At 38.6% G+C, this 17,517-nt stretch overlaps 1 protein-coding gene across 3 annotated transcripts in view; it reads right to left on the minus strand.

Moving 5' to 3' along the window:
* TUSC3 (tumor suppressor candidate 3) overlaps nt 1-17,297 on the minus strand; it is a 184,893-nt gene extending 167,596 nt beyond the window's left edge. For all 3 annotated transcript variants that reach the window (XM_061177633.1, XM_061177632.1, XM_061177634.1), the window contains exon 1: nt 16,965-17,297. In XM_061177633.1, the coding sequence (XP_061033616.1) occupies nt 16,965-17,102 (138 nt within the window). In that variant the 5' untranslated portion in view covers nt 17,103-17,297. The remainder of the gene's footprint in view (nt 1-16,964) is intronic.
* Between the last annotated feature and the right edge of the window lie 220 nt (nt 17,298-17,517).

Genomic DNA, 17,517 nt, shown 5'->3' on the forward strand with positions numbered 1-17,517 from the left:
ATTTAAGCAGAAGCAATATTCCATACATCTGTGAAATACTGCAAACATGAAAAAGTTTATCTGATTCATAAAAACGTCGTAACATCAGGAAATTGGTTTGAGACCTTGGAAGTAAGAGATGGAGGAAATGAAGGTCACCGTTAACTGCCTAACAATTTCTCATTTTAAAACTGCAATACTGTCACCTAATCAAAGAAAAAAGCTTATATAAAATTTTCAAAATTACAACGAATTCCTTACATTTTCTGTATCTATAGTGGGCGTTCCCCTAATCTCTTAGCTAGATCCTCTAGAGCTACTAAAATGGAAACCATTCATTGTCCTTAACTTTCACTCAGGGACAAGGGTAAGGTTAGCAGCCCCTCAGTTGGGTGTCCTCACATAAAAATCCCTGCTCCTTTATGAATCATACCGTCAAAACCTAACACTCTCCATCTTGTTCAGGCACTGTCATCTTCTGAACTCTTGCTCACTACCCTTCATCTTTCTATTATTCTGAGCATTGAATAAAGTCCACATAAACAGTCTTACATCCTAGCCTTTCAGCTCCTTATCCTCATCATTTCCAATGACGAACCTCAACTCCACTGCAGCCACTCACCACCAGGGTCTCGTCTGGTACTATTCCACCTCTGAAATGATAAACCGATGGAAGCCACTAATGACAAAAACCTACTCAACCAGTTCCCTCACCCTGGTTCCCCCACATCCTTCCGACCCTCCTCTCTCACTGGGGCCTTGCTTCTTTCCCCTCTCGGCACCTATGGTCGTCACCTTCCATATCATTCACCCCACAGCACATCTTCACCTCTCCTCCCACTCTTTCCATCTCACCCACCTGAAAACCTCCAACCCCGAACCCATCCAACTGCCTACATTTCTTGTCCCGATAGCTCCCCTTCTGAGCTCAGCCAGAGGGAAAGAAAATCAAATACGGATTATATTCAACACATGATTTCCAAACTCACACGGCCCTTTCTGTGACTTAACAGTGCCTCTGTGTTTTCTGAGTAAAATTACCTATTCTAGCTATTTAAAATGGGTAATTCTAAGCAAATTACCTAACACCTCTTCCAGCTATTTAAGACTGTATTCGCTGTTCTAGACCTCCCCGCCCTACCAGCTTATTCCTCCTTCCTAGTTTACCTTCCATTTCACAGAGAAAACATCAATCTCTGCCAACAAAAGAACAAATGTGCCTGCAACTGCACCCGCTTCTTTTATCCATTTCTCCCACTGAAAGGTAAGAGAGGTCAATACTCCTTGGAACAATTCAAAGAGCTTAAATTACAGAGCCCTAACAGCTCCAGATCTCAGTATTTAAAAAAATAAAGGTGGATTTCTCCAACTTATGGGTTGGCAGGGAGACTCTGCGCATCCTGTTCACTTGAGGACCCAGGCTGACGCAGCACCCACCGCGTCAAACGTTCCCAGTCACCGTGCCAGAGGGCAAAAGACAACGGCAAAGCATGTAATGACCCTCGGAGCTTCTGCCTAGAACTGACACGTCACACATCTGCTCACAACTCACGGGCCAAAGTCAGTCTTGGGGCCACGCCTGAGTTCACAAGAGTGGGGAAGTGCAATCCCATCACAGGCATGGAAGAAAACCCAAAACTACCTGAGAACAGCGCTGAGAACTACCACCACATTCCTGTAGGAAGCTAATTCCACCTGAGGGTCTCCGCTTCCCACTCCTTGCTCCCATCCTCTCAGCCACCTGGCTCTACTTCAGTTATCTTCCCTCTCCATGTCAACCTCTTCTCCAGCTACCACTCACTTAACTCTCCATCCATTCACAGCAAAAGTGCTTCATAAGAAGAGTTGGCTGTGTCTACTTCCTCACGACCCACTCATTCACTAACCCACTCACTCCCTTCTAGTTTCCATCCTAGCACTACAGTTAAACTGCTCTGCCTAAATCCAAAGAACTCTTTACAGTTTTTGTTTAGCCTGTCACTGTTTGTCTCTGTTGACCTCTGTCTTGCTGAAACATTCCTCCCCTGTGACATCCACAATCTGCTGGGTTTCTTCCTAGCTCTCCGGCAGCGCAGTCTTGGTCTCTTTTGCAAACTTGCCTTCTGAAGGACAGTGCAATACTGCCATCCCTGAGGGTCTGCATTTGCTCTTCCTTTTCACTCTGTATACTCTGGCGCGGGGATTTTGAACCACCACCAAAAACTCAATTCCCATTGATGCTAATGATTTCCAAATTCATTTCATCTTCAGCCCAGATCAAAGGTCCGTATCCAGACATTCCACTGCCTCTCAAACACCTGTTTAGATTTCACACAGGCATCGCGCACATCCTTAAAAGTGAACATGTTATCTTCCTTCCAAAATCTCTTCCTTCTCCTGTTTCCCATTTCAGTAAATAGAATTTCCCTTTTACCAAGAAATGTAGTCGTTATTCTTACCTCCTTTTCCCTCATCCCACACACAATCAACCACCAAGAACTGCCTCATCTGGCTCCCAGAGCTCAAAAATCCAGTGATCGTTCTGCATTCTCACTGCCACAACCTTCGACAAGTCACCACTTTCACATCCAGTTCTGCTGTAGCCTCTTGAGCAGACTGCTGCCCTTCCTCCAACTTCGCATCCCCACCTAAGCTAATTTCCACAGCAGGGCCAGAGCAACCCTCCTAAATATAAACCTCATCCTCTCCTCCAAGATAAAACCCTTCAGTTCCTCCCACGGACTTCAAGGTCAAGTCTAGATTCCAACATGGCTTGCAAGGTCCTTTGGGATTTGACTCTGGCTTCCATTCCAGCCTCCACCCTGCCACTCCCCAACCTGTGCATTCTAAGCCAAGCCATGTCGAACTACTTTGAGTTTCCTAAATTCGTTGTGTTTTTTCATGCTTCTTGACCTTTACTAGTACTATTTCTTCTTCTTAGAATACTTCTTCTTTCCTTAAGCCATTTCCTACGTGTATCTTCAGTTTTCAGCAGACTCCGATGTGCTAACATAACACCACGGCACTCAACAGTTCCCAGTTTATGCATCTCTCACACCACACTATAACTGCCTGTTTTCCTGTCTGAATCTCCTACAGGACTATGAGCTATAGGACACATCAGGGCAGTGGCTGTCTTGTTCACCACTTTACCTCCAAAATCCAGTATGGTGTCTGACACGTAGTATTCATCAACAAATATTTGTTGGAAAAAAGGAATGGTAGATCACATTTTAGAGAAATGTCAGTGACACGGCCCTTTATTCAGTAACGTGCCGTATTTTAGGGAGATGACACTCAAATATACTTATTTTCTATCATTTATTTCAATATTATTATTTCTATTTAAAACAATCAAAATGGACGTAATATGAAAAACATTTACAACGTATTTAAGAAACCAATAAGCAGACAAACAATCATAAAACATAAAAGACTCATCTACTTTGGGCTTCTGTGCTGATTATGATGACACAGACAAGTAAGACTAGGAACTTCCCACACTAAAGAAGTTTAGATTTTAGTAACAAATCAGGAAAACAATACAGAAAGGTCCCTGGGATCATCTACTTACCACGACATGATGGAATCCTGTGAAAATACAAAAACCAAAGGACTGCAATCTGTGTAGAAAATGCCATAACCTAACTTTACAAAAGTAGCTTTACAAAGAAAAGGGATACGAAGAAAAGGAAAACAACACCTTATTTCCCTCACCAATTCCTTTTTTAGATAATGAAATAGGTTCCTTCTATTCTGCTAATATGTATCTTGAACATTAGAGGCCAGTGCTAATGATTGTACTCAGACAAATTACTACTTTTCTAAGTTTTCTTATCTATATGAATTACTGCAGATATAGCACCTATGCTGTATTTTAAAAACTACAGGCATGTACAAAAATAGCTTATTGTTTTAATTTGTGGCTTTGTAGATTACATATTTGAAACAGGCAAATATAAGGCAAGTATAAATCTAATTGCTATCTGATAGGCAAATAAAAAGAACTGAAATAGCTCTGCCACAATTAGTTTTAGTTATCCTCTGTGGATCATATAACTCAAATTGTTGAAAACTAGTATTAGTTAAGCCTCTTTACGATAAGGATATTGTAATCAAATAAGAGCAGAACTATTACTAAGATTCAACCTCTAAGACATAAAATTACCTTTGATATATAGAGAAACTACCATAAATCATTCTATTACCATATTTCATATAATCATACCATCTAGAAAGGATCTAAGCAAACATTTAATCCAATAGTTTTTAACTTTTTAAAAATCTAATATACGTTACAGGTGCTCATGCCAGAAAAATCCATTTATGCCATAAATGAAAAACGTTTATAATTTCAGACAGCCAATGGGAAACTTTCCCTATTTTCCCCAGATTCAGATGTCATGATCTTGTTCAATGTTCTCATTTTACAGTTGAACAAACTGATACTTCAAAAGGTTAAGTGCCTTGCCCAAGAGCCCAGAGTTTATATCAAAGAAACTGGAACCCACGTATCATTTTTCAGAACTAACTTTTATAAAACCCTTGACATTTTGTAAAGTTCGCATTTTATTTCATTTCATCTTCAAAACAACCCCATGCGGGGAATTATCTCTAGTTTATAAAGAAGAAAATTGTGATCCAAATAGATAATTTGTAAACATAAACAATGGGGCTAGAATTCACATTACCTGCTTTTCTCATTCTAATTCCATTCTATAAGACTACCAAACAGTAAAATAAGAAAAAAGACAAGGAGAAAGCAAATGACCAAACCAAATTATACAGAGTGTCACAGGCTTCCATTAAACGCCAAAGAAAAGTGACAATAAAATCAATAGCAAAGGGCTTCCCTAGTGGCACAGTGGTTAAGAATCCGCCTGCCAATGCAGGGGACAAGGGTTCAAGCCCTGGTCCGGGAAGATCCCACATGCCACGGAACAACTAAGCCCGCGCACCACAACTACGGAGCCTGTGCTCTAGAGCCTGCGTGCCTACAGCCTGTGCTCTGCAACGAGAAGCCACTGCAATGAGAAGCCCATGCACCACAAAGAAAATCCAGTGCAGCCAAAAATAAATATAAAAAAAATAACTTTTAAAAAAATAAAAAATAAAATAAAATCAATAGCAAAAAAAATAGTAGAGGTGATAGTGGTGTTCTAATAATCTATGCTATCCATCATTCTGGTATAAAGCCATGTAAGGGTCAAGTCACAAAAGTCAAGGGTGGTGAGCTTTTGAAAAAAAGGAAATAGGAGTGATGTCAGCATAAGTCAGCCCTCATTTTTATCCTTCCCTCCCCTCAACAACAAAAATTCAGCATCCATCCAAAAGCAAAAGTACCTCTGTAGGAGCTGTGGGATCCAGAAACCCAAATTGAGCTGACTGGTGAAGTACTATATCTGTCAAAACAAACGTGCAAAGTCTGGAAAAGGAGACCACTTACTCAAATGTGCAGATACCAATGTAGGGAATCAAGGATCACGAAAAATCAGGTAAATATGACACCACCAAAGGAAACTAATAAAGCTCTAATAATGGATACTAAAAAAATGCAGATCTATGAACTGTCAGACAAACCTCTTAAAGAAGTTTAGTGACCTACAAGAACATGCACACAGACAACTAAATGAAATTAGGAACACAATGCATCAACAAAACAAGAAATGGAATAAACAGAAATTTAAAAAAAAAACCCAAACAGAAATCCTAAAGTACAAAAATACAATAACTGGTCAGAAGAATTCAATGGAGAGTTTCAAAACCAGACTCAACAATGGAAAAGAAAGAATCAGTGACCTGGAAGATAGGACAATTGAAATTATCCAGTCAGAAAAACAAAAAGAAAAAAGAATGAAAAAGAGTGAAGAAAGCCTATAGGAATTATGGGACACAATGAAAGGAACAATGTTTGCATTACGGGAATTCCAGAAGGAGAAGAGAAAGAAAAAGAGACAGAGAGTATATTTAATGCAATAATAGCTGAAAACTTCACAAACCTGGGGAGAGAAATAGACCTCTAGTTCCAAGAGGTCCAAAGGACTGCAAATAGGTTAAACCCAAACAGGGCTACACTGAGCACCTGTCAAATGCTGTAAGAAGTCAAATAGGAAAACTAACCATGCTCAAATGGTTACTGCCAAATCTTTAATCATTTCAAGAAAGGAATGATGACATTTTCTCAAGAGCCAATTTAGTAGCAGAATCTGTCACATAGGAAAATTAAGTATTCATGAAAAATTATGCATATCAAATGCCTTTAAAAGTTTCTTTTGTAATGCCAAATCAACTTATGCTACTCATGAAAATTCACTTTGGAAACATAAAACAAACCACAGAACATCCTGCAGTCATTCACCAATATCAGCACCAAAGCTAACGTTCACTAAACACTTATGTTCCAGGCACTATGCTAGGTATACTTAAGAGAATTATCTCACGTAAGGCTCACAACTCTATAGTAGGGACTAACAAACTATCTCCACTTTACAGATAAGGAAATAGAAGCTCAGAGAGATTAAGTATCTCAACCAAAGTAACTTTACTAAGCATTTACCAAGTACAAGGCACTATGCTTGAATATGGAAATACAGATACAAAAATAAACCCACAACCCTTCTCCTCAAAGGGCTTGTAGAACAACAGTAATGACAGACAATAGGCAATAATTCACTTAAGTGCCATAAAGAATAAGCACAGACATCTACCTATCTGAGCACAGGGTAGGAATTCCTGATCCAAAACGGGGAAGAAGGGGTACCCTGCTTAAGTTAACACTGGAAGGAAGCATGTAACAGTGGTGAGATAGAAAACAGGAGAGTCAGACAAAGGCTCACTCAGGAAAAGCACTCAAGAGCATGCAAAGAACGCTGGATTGCACCCTAGAGCCATGTAAAGAGTACCCCCCAAGACAGCACTGGTTAGGAAGTCCCAGGGGACGTCTTCAGCTGGGGTGAAGGAAGGGGTGTTGAAGAAAGTCACGACTGAGTAAACATTTGAAACTAAGTGAATGTGCCCGGATTTCTGGCTCCGGCAAAGAGATGTATGACAAGGCTTTCCTTAGCGTTAGGGACTGTAGGAGGTACTATTTGGGGAAGACAGATGGAACAGAAACTTACATACTTTCGTCATCCATGCAGGTTACAGAGTTCTGACTCTTGTGACTTAGCTTCCCTTAGACTAATTTCATTTATTTAAACAGCTTCATAAAGAAACAGATGGCCTAATTTTATAAATTATGTTCTCAAAGGGGTCAAGTCTAAGCAGTATTAATAGCTTTGTTTTAGAGCTGCCAAACCGGTAATCATTTTGAAGTTTACAAAACAAGTACCCATGAAGAAGTTCAGAAAAGATCAGCCATGAAAAGACAGAGGAAATGATAGTGTACTTAAAGTAATAAAGAGGGGAGGGGCAGAGACAGGACAGCATAACTGAGCACGGGGGTGCAGAAATAGCAGCTCTGGAGGCAGGAAAACTCCCTCCTAGTCCCAGCTTTGTTACTTAGCCTGAAATCTGACTTTCCTGCTCTATCATTCTATAACGCAGTGTTTAAACACCACACACACACACCACACACACACACACACGACAGTTACTATTCGCTTTATGATTTGGAAAACGCTCCAACATCAAAGCCTGTGACTCATGCTGCTCTCCGTAGGAAGCTATGCTGAGTGAGTGCCATGATGATGGTGTTACACCTCGACTCAGCCACTCTTTCTCCCTATAAAGGCTCCAAGAGGAAAAATGCACAGGACACAAGTGCAAGACACAGCAAAGCCACTCCACTTTCATGAATATGAGAAAAATCTTTTATTCCCTTTGAAAGCTTCCACTCTAAAAAAACTAGAACTAATCATCATTGCACAAAGCCTGATCTTTGAGGAAGGTCCCAGTTTTTCTTTTGCTTAATCTTAACTCAGATGTTAACTAAAAGAACATTATTAAAACATGATCATTTTAAAAATAAAATTAAGTATCTTCCTGAATTTTATTTCGCATGTCTTTAAAATGAAACTACGTATCAATCTATTAGATACACAAAAGCAAAAGGAATAAGTATTTCTTAAAAACATTCAAATAGAAAACAGCATACAGCAAATATATCTTGGGCATACTTACTCTCTTCCACTCTGTTCTTGGGCTAATAGTTTTTAAAGCACATAATAAATTTATGCCCAATTTCTTTCCTACAACGTTTTGGACATAACTTTTGAATAGAGAATTTCAATTCATACAATAAAACAAAATTATTTTAATAAGAGGAACATGAAAATTCACTTCAACGACAGTGAAACATACACAAACTTCTTCTAATACTGACAACTGATATTCAAAGACTGGGGACAGCTATACATACTTAAATGGTCCTCCACTAATATTTAATAACTAATTCACAAAGAGGGTCCGGTTACTAAAACATAATGTAGAAAGAGTTCTTTGGGGTAAGGCTGTAAACTTACAAGTTGTACAGTCACGGGTAAAACCCTTAATCCAAGAGGACCTTCCTCGGTAGAACGCTTTCAAATATAAAAAATCAGAAATTCAATTTGAAATGTCTTAAACAATAAGAAAGCTTATTAACTCATATAACAAGGAGTCCAGAGTTGAAGCATTTACAAGGCTAGTCAAGTCATGCCATGAAGTACCCATGTTCTTCCCTATTTTCTACTCTGCCAGCATAAACTTACTGGTTTTGCCCTCAGGCTTGTACTTTTTGTGATTACAAGATGGGTTCAGCAATGCAAGCATCACATCCTCATACACATATCCAAAGACAGGAAGAAAGAATTACCCCACTTTGGGTCCTTTATGAAGAAGGAGGAAACTTCCAAAAGCCCCACATAATTGTATCATGCTCACCCCTAAACCAATAATTTGCAGGGTACTGGATAATCATGATAATCTTTGACTAATAAAAATGATTGCTTGGGGCTTGGGATAGTCCCAATTCCTCCTATTACTTAAATAAAACCAAGGTATACTGTTAACAAAGACAAAGGTAAGGCAAAGGAAACTCTGTCACAATCACCAAGATACTGTGATGATTATAAACAATTTAGGTGAAATTCCTGGCATTCTATCCTCTATCGACTCTCCTGTTATGTTTTTTTTCATTTCCTGAAATAAGCCTTATTTCCAACTCCCAAGTTTGTTAAATTCACTAAATTATAGGACAGTGTCTCATTATATTTAATATTTAATATGAACGGTAAGCAGAACTTACAATTTGTAATCAATCTTGTACCTTAAGTTTTACCACAAAAATCATATGAACTAACTTTCCAATGGTTTGCTTTGTTTCCAAGCAGAGAAGACACTGAACCACAATATTTCTCCAAAAGTTGAGTCAAATCATATTGACAGCAATATTAAGCCATCTCTAAAAATACACATCTAAAATAAACAGTTCCATTTAATAAAATCAGTACCACAATTTACCTGACCTATACTCAAGTGCCCCTTTTCATTAAAGATGGTTGAGTTCTCATAGTAACATACAGGGGAAAGAAAATTTCCTTTTCACTTCCAAACATCAAACTAGTTAGGTATCTTCACATGAGCAACCAAAAATGTAATAACAATAAATGTTAGTAAAGACTTCCTTTTATTCTTAACTTTTTTCAACTCATCAATGGCTTCAGGATGCTATACTTCTAAGTGAGGACTTTTATCACAGATTGTGAAACACTGTGTAACATAAGCTCACTGTTGACACTGACCTTTTTCCTTCTGACATTAAACAGAGAGACAATCAGGCAAGCAGGGAGATAGACAGATATCAACTACTATGAAAAAAAATACTGTCTATTTTTCGGAATAATATATTTGAAATTTTACTATTCAAACTAAATATTTATGTTTTACATATCTATGTATAATAGAGGAATCATATTTTTGCAAGATGCTCTCCTTAAATCTATGTACGACTCTGCAAGAAATTATGTGAAGTCAGCCTCTCTGTGTACAACGTGCAAAACATAAGAGCTACAAAGATATAGTATTATATATGGCAAGTGATTACTTAAAAAAAAATAAGGTTAAAATGTGTTCCCCATAAAACAGCACTGTTGAGAGCAATGAGAAAACAGATGGGCCAGATGGGCAGAGGAAAGGATTGAGAGTTCCCTTTTAGGTATGCTCAATTTTTTTTCTTTTTTGAATTTTATTTTATTTATTTTTTTATACAACAGGTTCTTATGCTCAATTTGAGAAGCTGCAGAAATCTTGCCAATGGATAGAATAAAAACTGGATAGAGACTGACGTAAATACTACCTATTTGGTCCACACATACGCATGCACACAGTGTTACATTTGTTCATGATCTAGCAGGAGAAGAGTTACTCCTATACTTAGCCAAAGGTAAATCTTCTATCTTGGTGAAATTAGCATGATGCTGCAGGTGGGAGTCTTATGGAAAGAAGCAATCATTACATGGTCTAATACACCAAACAAACCTGGAGACTACTAAGGTAGTCACAGGCATACTGATCACACTCACATCCAAACTCACTGACTACTTAAGGCTAAAGAGAATATGCACAAGTAAATGCAGCCCAAAACAGTTAACAAATAGCTGATGAATCTGTGGCTCAAGTTTCATGTTTCTACCCTTTCCCTTTCTCTGTGTCTTCCACGTAGAAGAGAACACATATACAAGGGGCTGAACATGCTGGTGTTTTGTGTATGTGGAAGAAAGTATCCTGAAGTGTTCCCTTTTGACCCAGGTTAGATCCCTTGCGTAGGCAGACGGTTCGTCACGGTTTCTACATAACTTGCAAGGACAAGTACTGACTGACTTTGTTCTAGGCTATCTTTTCAAGGATGTTTGTATAGCACACAGCTCTGCTAGACACTGTCCCTTCTAGAACAAAGATCAGGTTTGTTTACTTTCCAATTTAATAAAGACAGTGACTCCCTCTAAGGCTGAAGTCAAATACGTTTACTGCCCATCATGAAAGATTTGGATTCCATAAGCTCAAGGTCCTCTCCTGCTCTGAAATTCACTACATTCGCAGGTGTCAGCTGGCCTGCGTCACCAGCACAAACGCTGATACTCTGGCAATTCTATTACTGTAATAAACTGTCCGCCTGTGACCCAGGAATCCCATGCCTTCTGCCATTATCCATGAAACTGCGGCAGGGTAAGCCTCAAAGTTATTGACAAGCAGTTTGGGCCATTTTAAGTGAGACCAGTCATTTCCAATTACTCTTCAAGGAGTTACTGTACACAAAATCTAACTTAGCTGACACAACTGCCTGACATCAGCATGACAGGTGTATATGTGTATACATATCAATGTATAATTACTATGCATTTCTTAAAGTTGTGCTCATATGTTTACAAACTATTTCTTCCATCTAAGTTCTCTGCTTAAAGGTAAAATCAAAATCCATTGCTTACCTCCATCCTCTCCCTATCATTTGCTAAGACACTAAAGTCTCTATTTCAAGGCTGTGCCACTAAAGAATAACTGGATATATACATCTCAGTGTAAAGTGTGCTTATAGAAGTTATCTCAGAGGCAACTAATAACACTACTTCTCTCTTAAAAAATATTTGTGAGCCGCTACCTACATGTTGTAGCCTATTCGCTAATCATTTTCTTTACAGAAAGTATAAATTATTATATTACAGTTGTCCTTCAGTATCCAAGGGGGATTGCTTCCAGGACCCCAGCAGATACCAAAATCTGAAACTGCTCGAGTCCCTCATGCTACAAAATGGTGTGGTACAGTCGGCCCTCTCTGAATGCAGGTACAAGACCCCCAGATTTGAAGGGCTGACGGTAGCTGCTTTTGATGATGGTAAAGTCATTAAGTCCACTCGAAATCATTACAGAATTTGAGCTCTTTTCATACTATTATAAGAGGTCATTAGAGATTAAAACAATTCTAAATAAAGCTGATTAACTGATAAGTGTTAACAATATAAGAAACAGAGAAACTGTCAAAATAATAGAAACCCATGATGCATCAGAAATGCAAATCGTATACTACTAAGAAGGTAAAGTCTCCCACAAATCCATCACTTAACATGAGGATTCAAAAATCACCTAACATGACTGTATTCAATGTAATTAAGGAAACTGACCATAAAAATCTCCCGTCAATTTTCTGTGCCTATTTAACTATTTCTATTGACTATATTCTTAAAGAATATGGCAAAACTATTTTTTGATGAATGAAAATGTCTTCATTTAGAAACAGATGTATACCTATATATGTAGACACACATACACAAATCCATGAATACTACCAATTCTTCCATGATGTAAAATCTCCTCTTGGGAAGTTCTCAAGCAATGTTAGAGTTTGGAATTCTCAGTGTTTCATAATAAAATAAGTAATGAACATTTTATTCCATAAACTATATCATTTACAATTATTATAAAGTCAGTTTATTTAGCAAAAAAATTAATTTGAAAAAAATTTTTATCACATTATAGGATCTCATTATCATGTCTATCTTTCATTTAAATGAAGAATATATAATAGCAGCTACCAAATTACTGATCATTTGTTATGTTCTAGGCATTGCACTAAACACTTTAAATACAGTCTTATTTAATCCCAATGACAACACTGAGATGTATGTATTATACCTGTATTTCCAAACAAAAGAACTAAAATTCAGGGAAGTTAAGTGGTTTGATGTCAATTAGATAGGATATGAATGGTAACTGGACCATCAGTTCTATTCAAAAATCTATGGTGGTAACTATTACTGTCATAAATGTTACTTCCTTAAAAGCAACTATCGTCCAATTCCTGATTCCAGGTTCAACTTTAGATTTCCGTTTGGGTTCCCCAGAACGAAAGAATACACGATCCATGCCAAGTCAACTATTCCAGTACTTATGTTTGTAATATTTATTGTAGTAAATTAAGTTCCAGCTGTTACATTTTTCTGGCTCAATGGTGTCAAATCTCATACTGGGCAACAGGTTCTAAACTAACCAAAAAAAAAAAAAAAAAAGCAGCAGCAGCCACCACATATGATCAAAACAACTCTGGAATATCCCTAGAAAAGTAACACACTTGTGACCTATATTTCCAAGAAAGAATGTTTTTTTTCCAGTATTGGAGGAGATCATAGTTTCTGAACTGAGTACCAGATACCGAACCAGACTGCATTTCAGAGACATGCATGCTCATTTAGTAAAGTATTAAAACTTCAACTATATGTTATTTTGCTATTTTCCTTAAATAAAATATGTGTATTCTACAATATCACCATGTAGTATTATTAGACTCTCCTATTTAAGAGAAATAAAAATTTTGGAAGACATCCTTTTTAAATCCTCAACAATTTTCTCCCTAATTTTGCATTTTTAAAATAACCTTTATAAAAAATATTTAATGGAAATAGATGTTATCACAATCTATAATTATACTAAATTAACAAATGTCACATGTTAAAGTAGTCTTACAATTGGAGATGCTAAGATGCTTTGAAGATGTACACTTTTTAGACTTCTTTTTGGGGCTTTTTTCCCCCTCCCAACTGAAAGTTACCATGGTTACGATGATCTCTCTAGGAGATAAATCATCAGAATTTGCTTGGAGTTCCTCATTGTTTTTAATGCCCTCTGCTCTGGTAATCTACACACAAAAAAACTACTTTTCAAATCTCCTCCCTTTCTCAAGAAAAACTATGCCCACAGCAAACATCATTCTCAATGGTGAAAAACTGAAAGCATTTCCTCTAAGATGAGAAAGAAGAAGGATGTCCACTCTCGCCACTATTATTCAACATAGTTTTGGAAGTCCTAGCCATGGAAATCAGAGAAGAAAAAGAAATAAAAGGAATACAAATTGGAAAAGAAGAAGTAAAACTGTCACTGTTTGCAGATGACATGATACTATACATAGAGAATCCTAAAGATGCCACCAGAAAACTACTGGAGCTAATCAACGAATTTGGTAAAGTTGCAGGATACAAAATTAATGCACAGAAATCTCTTGCATTCCTATACACTAACGACGAAAGACCAGAAAGAGAAATTAAGGAAACAATCCCATTCACCATTGCAACAAAAAGAATAAAATACCTAGGAATAAACCTACCTAAGGAGGTAAAAGACCTGTACTCAGAAAACTATAAGACACTGATGAAAGAAATTAAAGATGACACAAACAGATGGAGAGATATACCATGTTCTTGGATTGGAAGAATCAATATTGTGAAAATGACTATACTACCCAAAGCAATCTACAGATTCAATGAAATCCCTATCAAATTACCAATGGCATTTTTTACAGAACTAGAACAAAAAATCTTAAAATTTGTATGGAGACACAAAAGACCCGGAATAGCCAAAGCAATCTTGAGGGGAAAAAACGGAGCTGGAGGAATCAGACTCCCTGACTTCAGACTATACTACAAAGCTACAGTAATCAAGACAATATGGTACTGACCCAAAAACAGAAATACAGATCAATGGAACAGGATAGAAAGCCCAGAGATAAACCCACGCACCTATGGTCAACTAATCTATGACAAAGGAGGCAGGGATATACAATGGAGAAAAGACAGTCTCTTCAGTAAGTGGTGCCGGGAAAACTGGACAGCTACATGTCAAAGAATGAAATCAGAACACTCCCTAACACCATACATAAAAATAACCTCAATATGGATTAAAGACCTAAATGTAAGACTGGACACTATAAAACTCTTAGAGGAAAACATAGGAAGAACACTCTATGACATAAATCATAGCAAGATCTTTTTTGACCCACCTCCTGGAGTAATGGAAATAAAAACAAAAATAAACAAATGGGACCTAATGAAACTTAAAAGCTTTTGCACAGCAAAGGAAACCATAAACAAGACCAAAAGACAACCCTCAGAATGGGAGAAAATATTTGCAGATGAATCAACGGACAAAGGATTAATCTCCAAAATATATAAAGAGCTCATGCACCTCACTATTAAAAAAACAACCCAATCAAAAAATGGGCAGAAGACCTAAATAGACATTTCTCCAAAGAAGACATACAGATGGCCAAGAGGCATATGAAAAGCTGCTCAACATCACTAATTATTAGAGAAATGCAAATCAAAACTACAATGAGTTATCACCTCACACTGGTTAGAATGGCCATCATCAGAAAATCTACAAACAACAAATGTTGGAGAAGGTGTGGAGAAAAGGGAACCCTCTTGCACTGTTGGTGGGAATGCAAATTGATACAGCCACTATGGAGAACAGTATGGAGGTTCCTTAAAAAACTAAAAACAGAATTACCATATGACCCAGCAATCCCACTCCTGGGCATATACCCACAGAAAACCACAATTCAAAAAGACACACGCACCCCAGTGTTCACTGCAGCACTATTTACAAAGCCAGGTCATGGAAGCAACCTAAATGTCCATCGACAGACGAATGGATAAAGAAGATGTGGTACATATGTACAATGGAATATTATTCAGCCATAAAAAGGAACGAAATTGGGTCATTTGTAGAGACGTGGATGGACCTAGAGACTGTCATACAGAATGAAGTAAGCCAGAAAGAGTAAAACAAATATCGTATATTAACTCATATATGTGGAACCTAGAAAAATGGTACAGATGAACCAGTTTGCAAGGCAGAAATAGAGACACAGATGTAGAGAACAAACGTATGGACACCAAGGGGGTAAAGCCGTGGGGGGGGGGGGTAGTGGTGGGATGAATTGGGAGATTGGGATTGACATGTATACACTAATATGTACAAAATAGATAATAAGAACCTGCTGTATAAAAATAAATAAAATTAAATTTAAAATATAAAAATAAATAAATTTTAAATATGTTGGCAAGGTTATAAGATAAAAAATTTTAAAAAATAGAAAAACTATGAAATCTAAGAAATGTATATAAATACCAAATGCTAGGCAAAAAAATCGTTATATTTGTAAATACAGTCTTAATTTAACAGTGGTTCTTCACCAAACCTCTTACTATACCACCACCAAGAATTTCACTAAGGCCTATTTTTATGTTAAAGTAAAAAAAGTTAAAATTAAAAAGTTAAAGGGAAAATACTGAGTTCAGAGTTGTTTCAGGCAAGGAGTAAAGAGAAAGAGAATCAGAGTTACTTGTGTGTGAGGCTGTTTCTTCACTCTTTCTACCCAGCTATCAAGAAAGTTGCGGTAATATTTGAAACCCGAATTAGAGCCACGTGTATGTAAATAAAACTTCACCAGGAAAAACTATTTGCAATTAATATGGAGAGACACTCTCACTAAAATGACGTACAATTAGAAACCTTACTCACATTTCCAAAATAATTTTTTTTTCTAATCCCACAAGATCAACCATCCAAGGTAGAGATGGATAACTGAAATTCACAAATAACTCTACAACTACTTTAAGTACGGTCAGTTACTTCAATCCGCGTCCTCATCAGAGTTACTATAGGACTAAGATTAAAATCAGGTGATCTGAATTTCACAAATAAATTTGCGCAACCTAAATGTGAGGTTATTGGCACAATTATACCTTGAGTTTAATATAAAGAAAAATATACAGCTTTAAAAATGTATATAAAATACAGAATAACTTTAAACACGGTCTCAATATGATCTGTTGCCTCCTGAAACGGATAACGAAGGGAGCAGGGTAATGAACACAAGGGACAACTCGTTCCTATAGGTTTGAAATACTCCTAAACGGTGTTTTCACATCCAACACACTCTTTTTTACTGACTCGACGGCCCCGAAACTCTGCCTTCAAGTAAGGGTCAAAAACGCTCCGTGTCTTAAAGGTGTGAGGTGCTAGGCGCACAAAAGACGATGCTTCGTTGTTTTTTGAGAAAGCACTGGGCAACCCCACTTTTGAAACTGTGGAGCCCAAAGGACTCGCGCAAAGGCCTCCCAACCGCTCCCCAAACAGCCATCACCCACACCCGGCGGCCCGGCTGCCTAGCAACGCGGGAAGGCTGCCTAGGAACGCGGCCCACCTGCCAGGACCCGTCCTGGCCCTCCCGGGAATGCCCAGAGGATTCATTCTACCTCCTTTTTCTTCTGTCCTCCACCGAGCTGGATGCAAAGAAGCAGCAGGAGGAGGAGAAAGGGAAAGCTCCCGGTGGGCAGATACCGCGGTCGCCGCCCCGACTGCCTCCGGCGTGAAGGAGCGCCCCTGGCACCCATCGCCGCAGGGACGTGTCTCCTCCACGCTCGGTAACCGTGTGCGCCCAGCTCCTACCGGCGCCCTACACCTGCCAGGCCAGCCGCCGGGAGCCCCCTAACCGTCCCCCGTGGATGCCTGCGGCCTTGCCAGGGAGCCGGGAAACACCGGAGGACGCCGAGGAGGAAACTGACGGAGCATCCGGTTCACTGGAAGAAGAGACCTGGAAAGGCGCGGGATGGGGCAGGAAGTGGGCGTGGCGAAGGAGCTGCGCTGCGCTGCGCTCTCGGCCGGACTCCACCCCGAGACCCCGGCAGCGGAGGTCACGGTTTTCCACCTCGCTGATCTGAACCGTAGGCTGTCCTGCCACTGAAACCAACACCGGGTCCCGGGAATATGCGAGAGTCCTGTTTATCCAACACTTTACCTGGAACCAGA

Source organism: Eubalaena glacialis, chromosome 20 (genome assembly GCF_028564815.1).
Source record: "Eubalaena glacialis isolate mEubGla1 chromosome 20, mEubGla1.1.hap2.+ XY, whole genome shotgun sequence".
Taxonomy (NCBI): Eukaryota; Metazoa; Chordata; class Mammalia; order Artiodactyla; family Balaenidae; genus Eubalaena; species Eubalaena glacialis.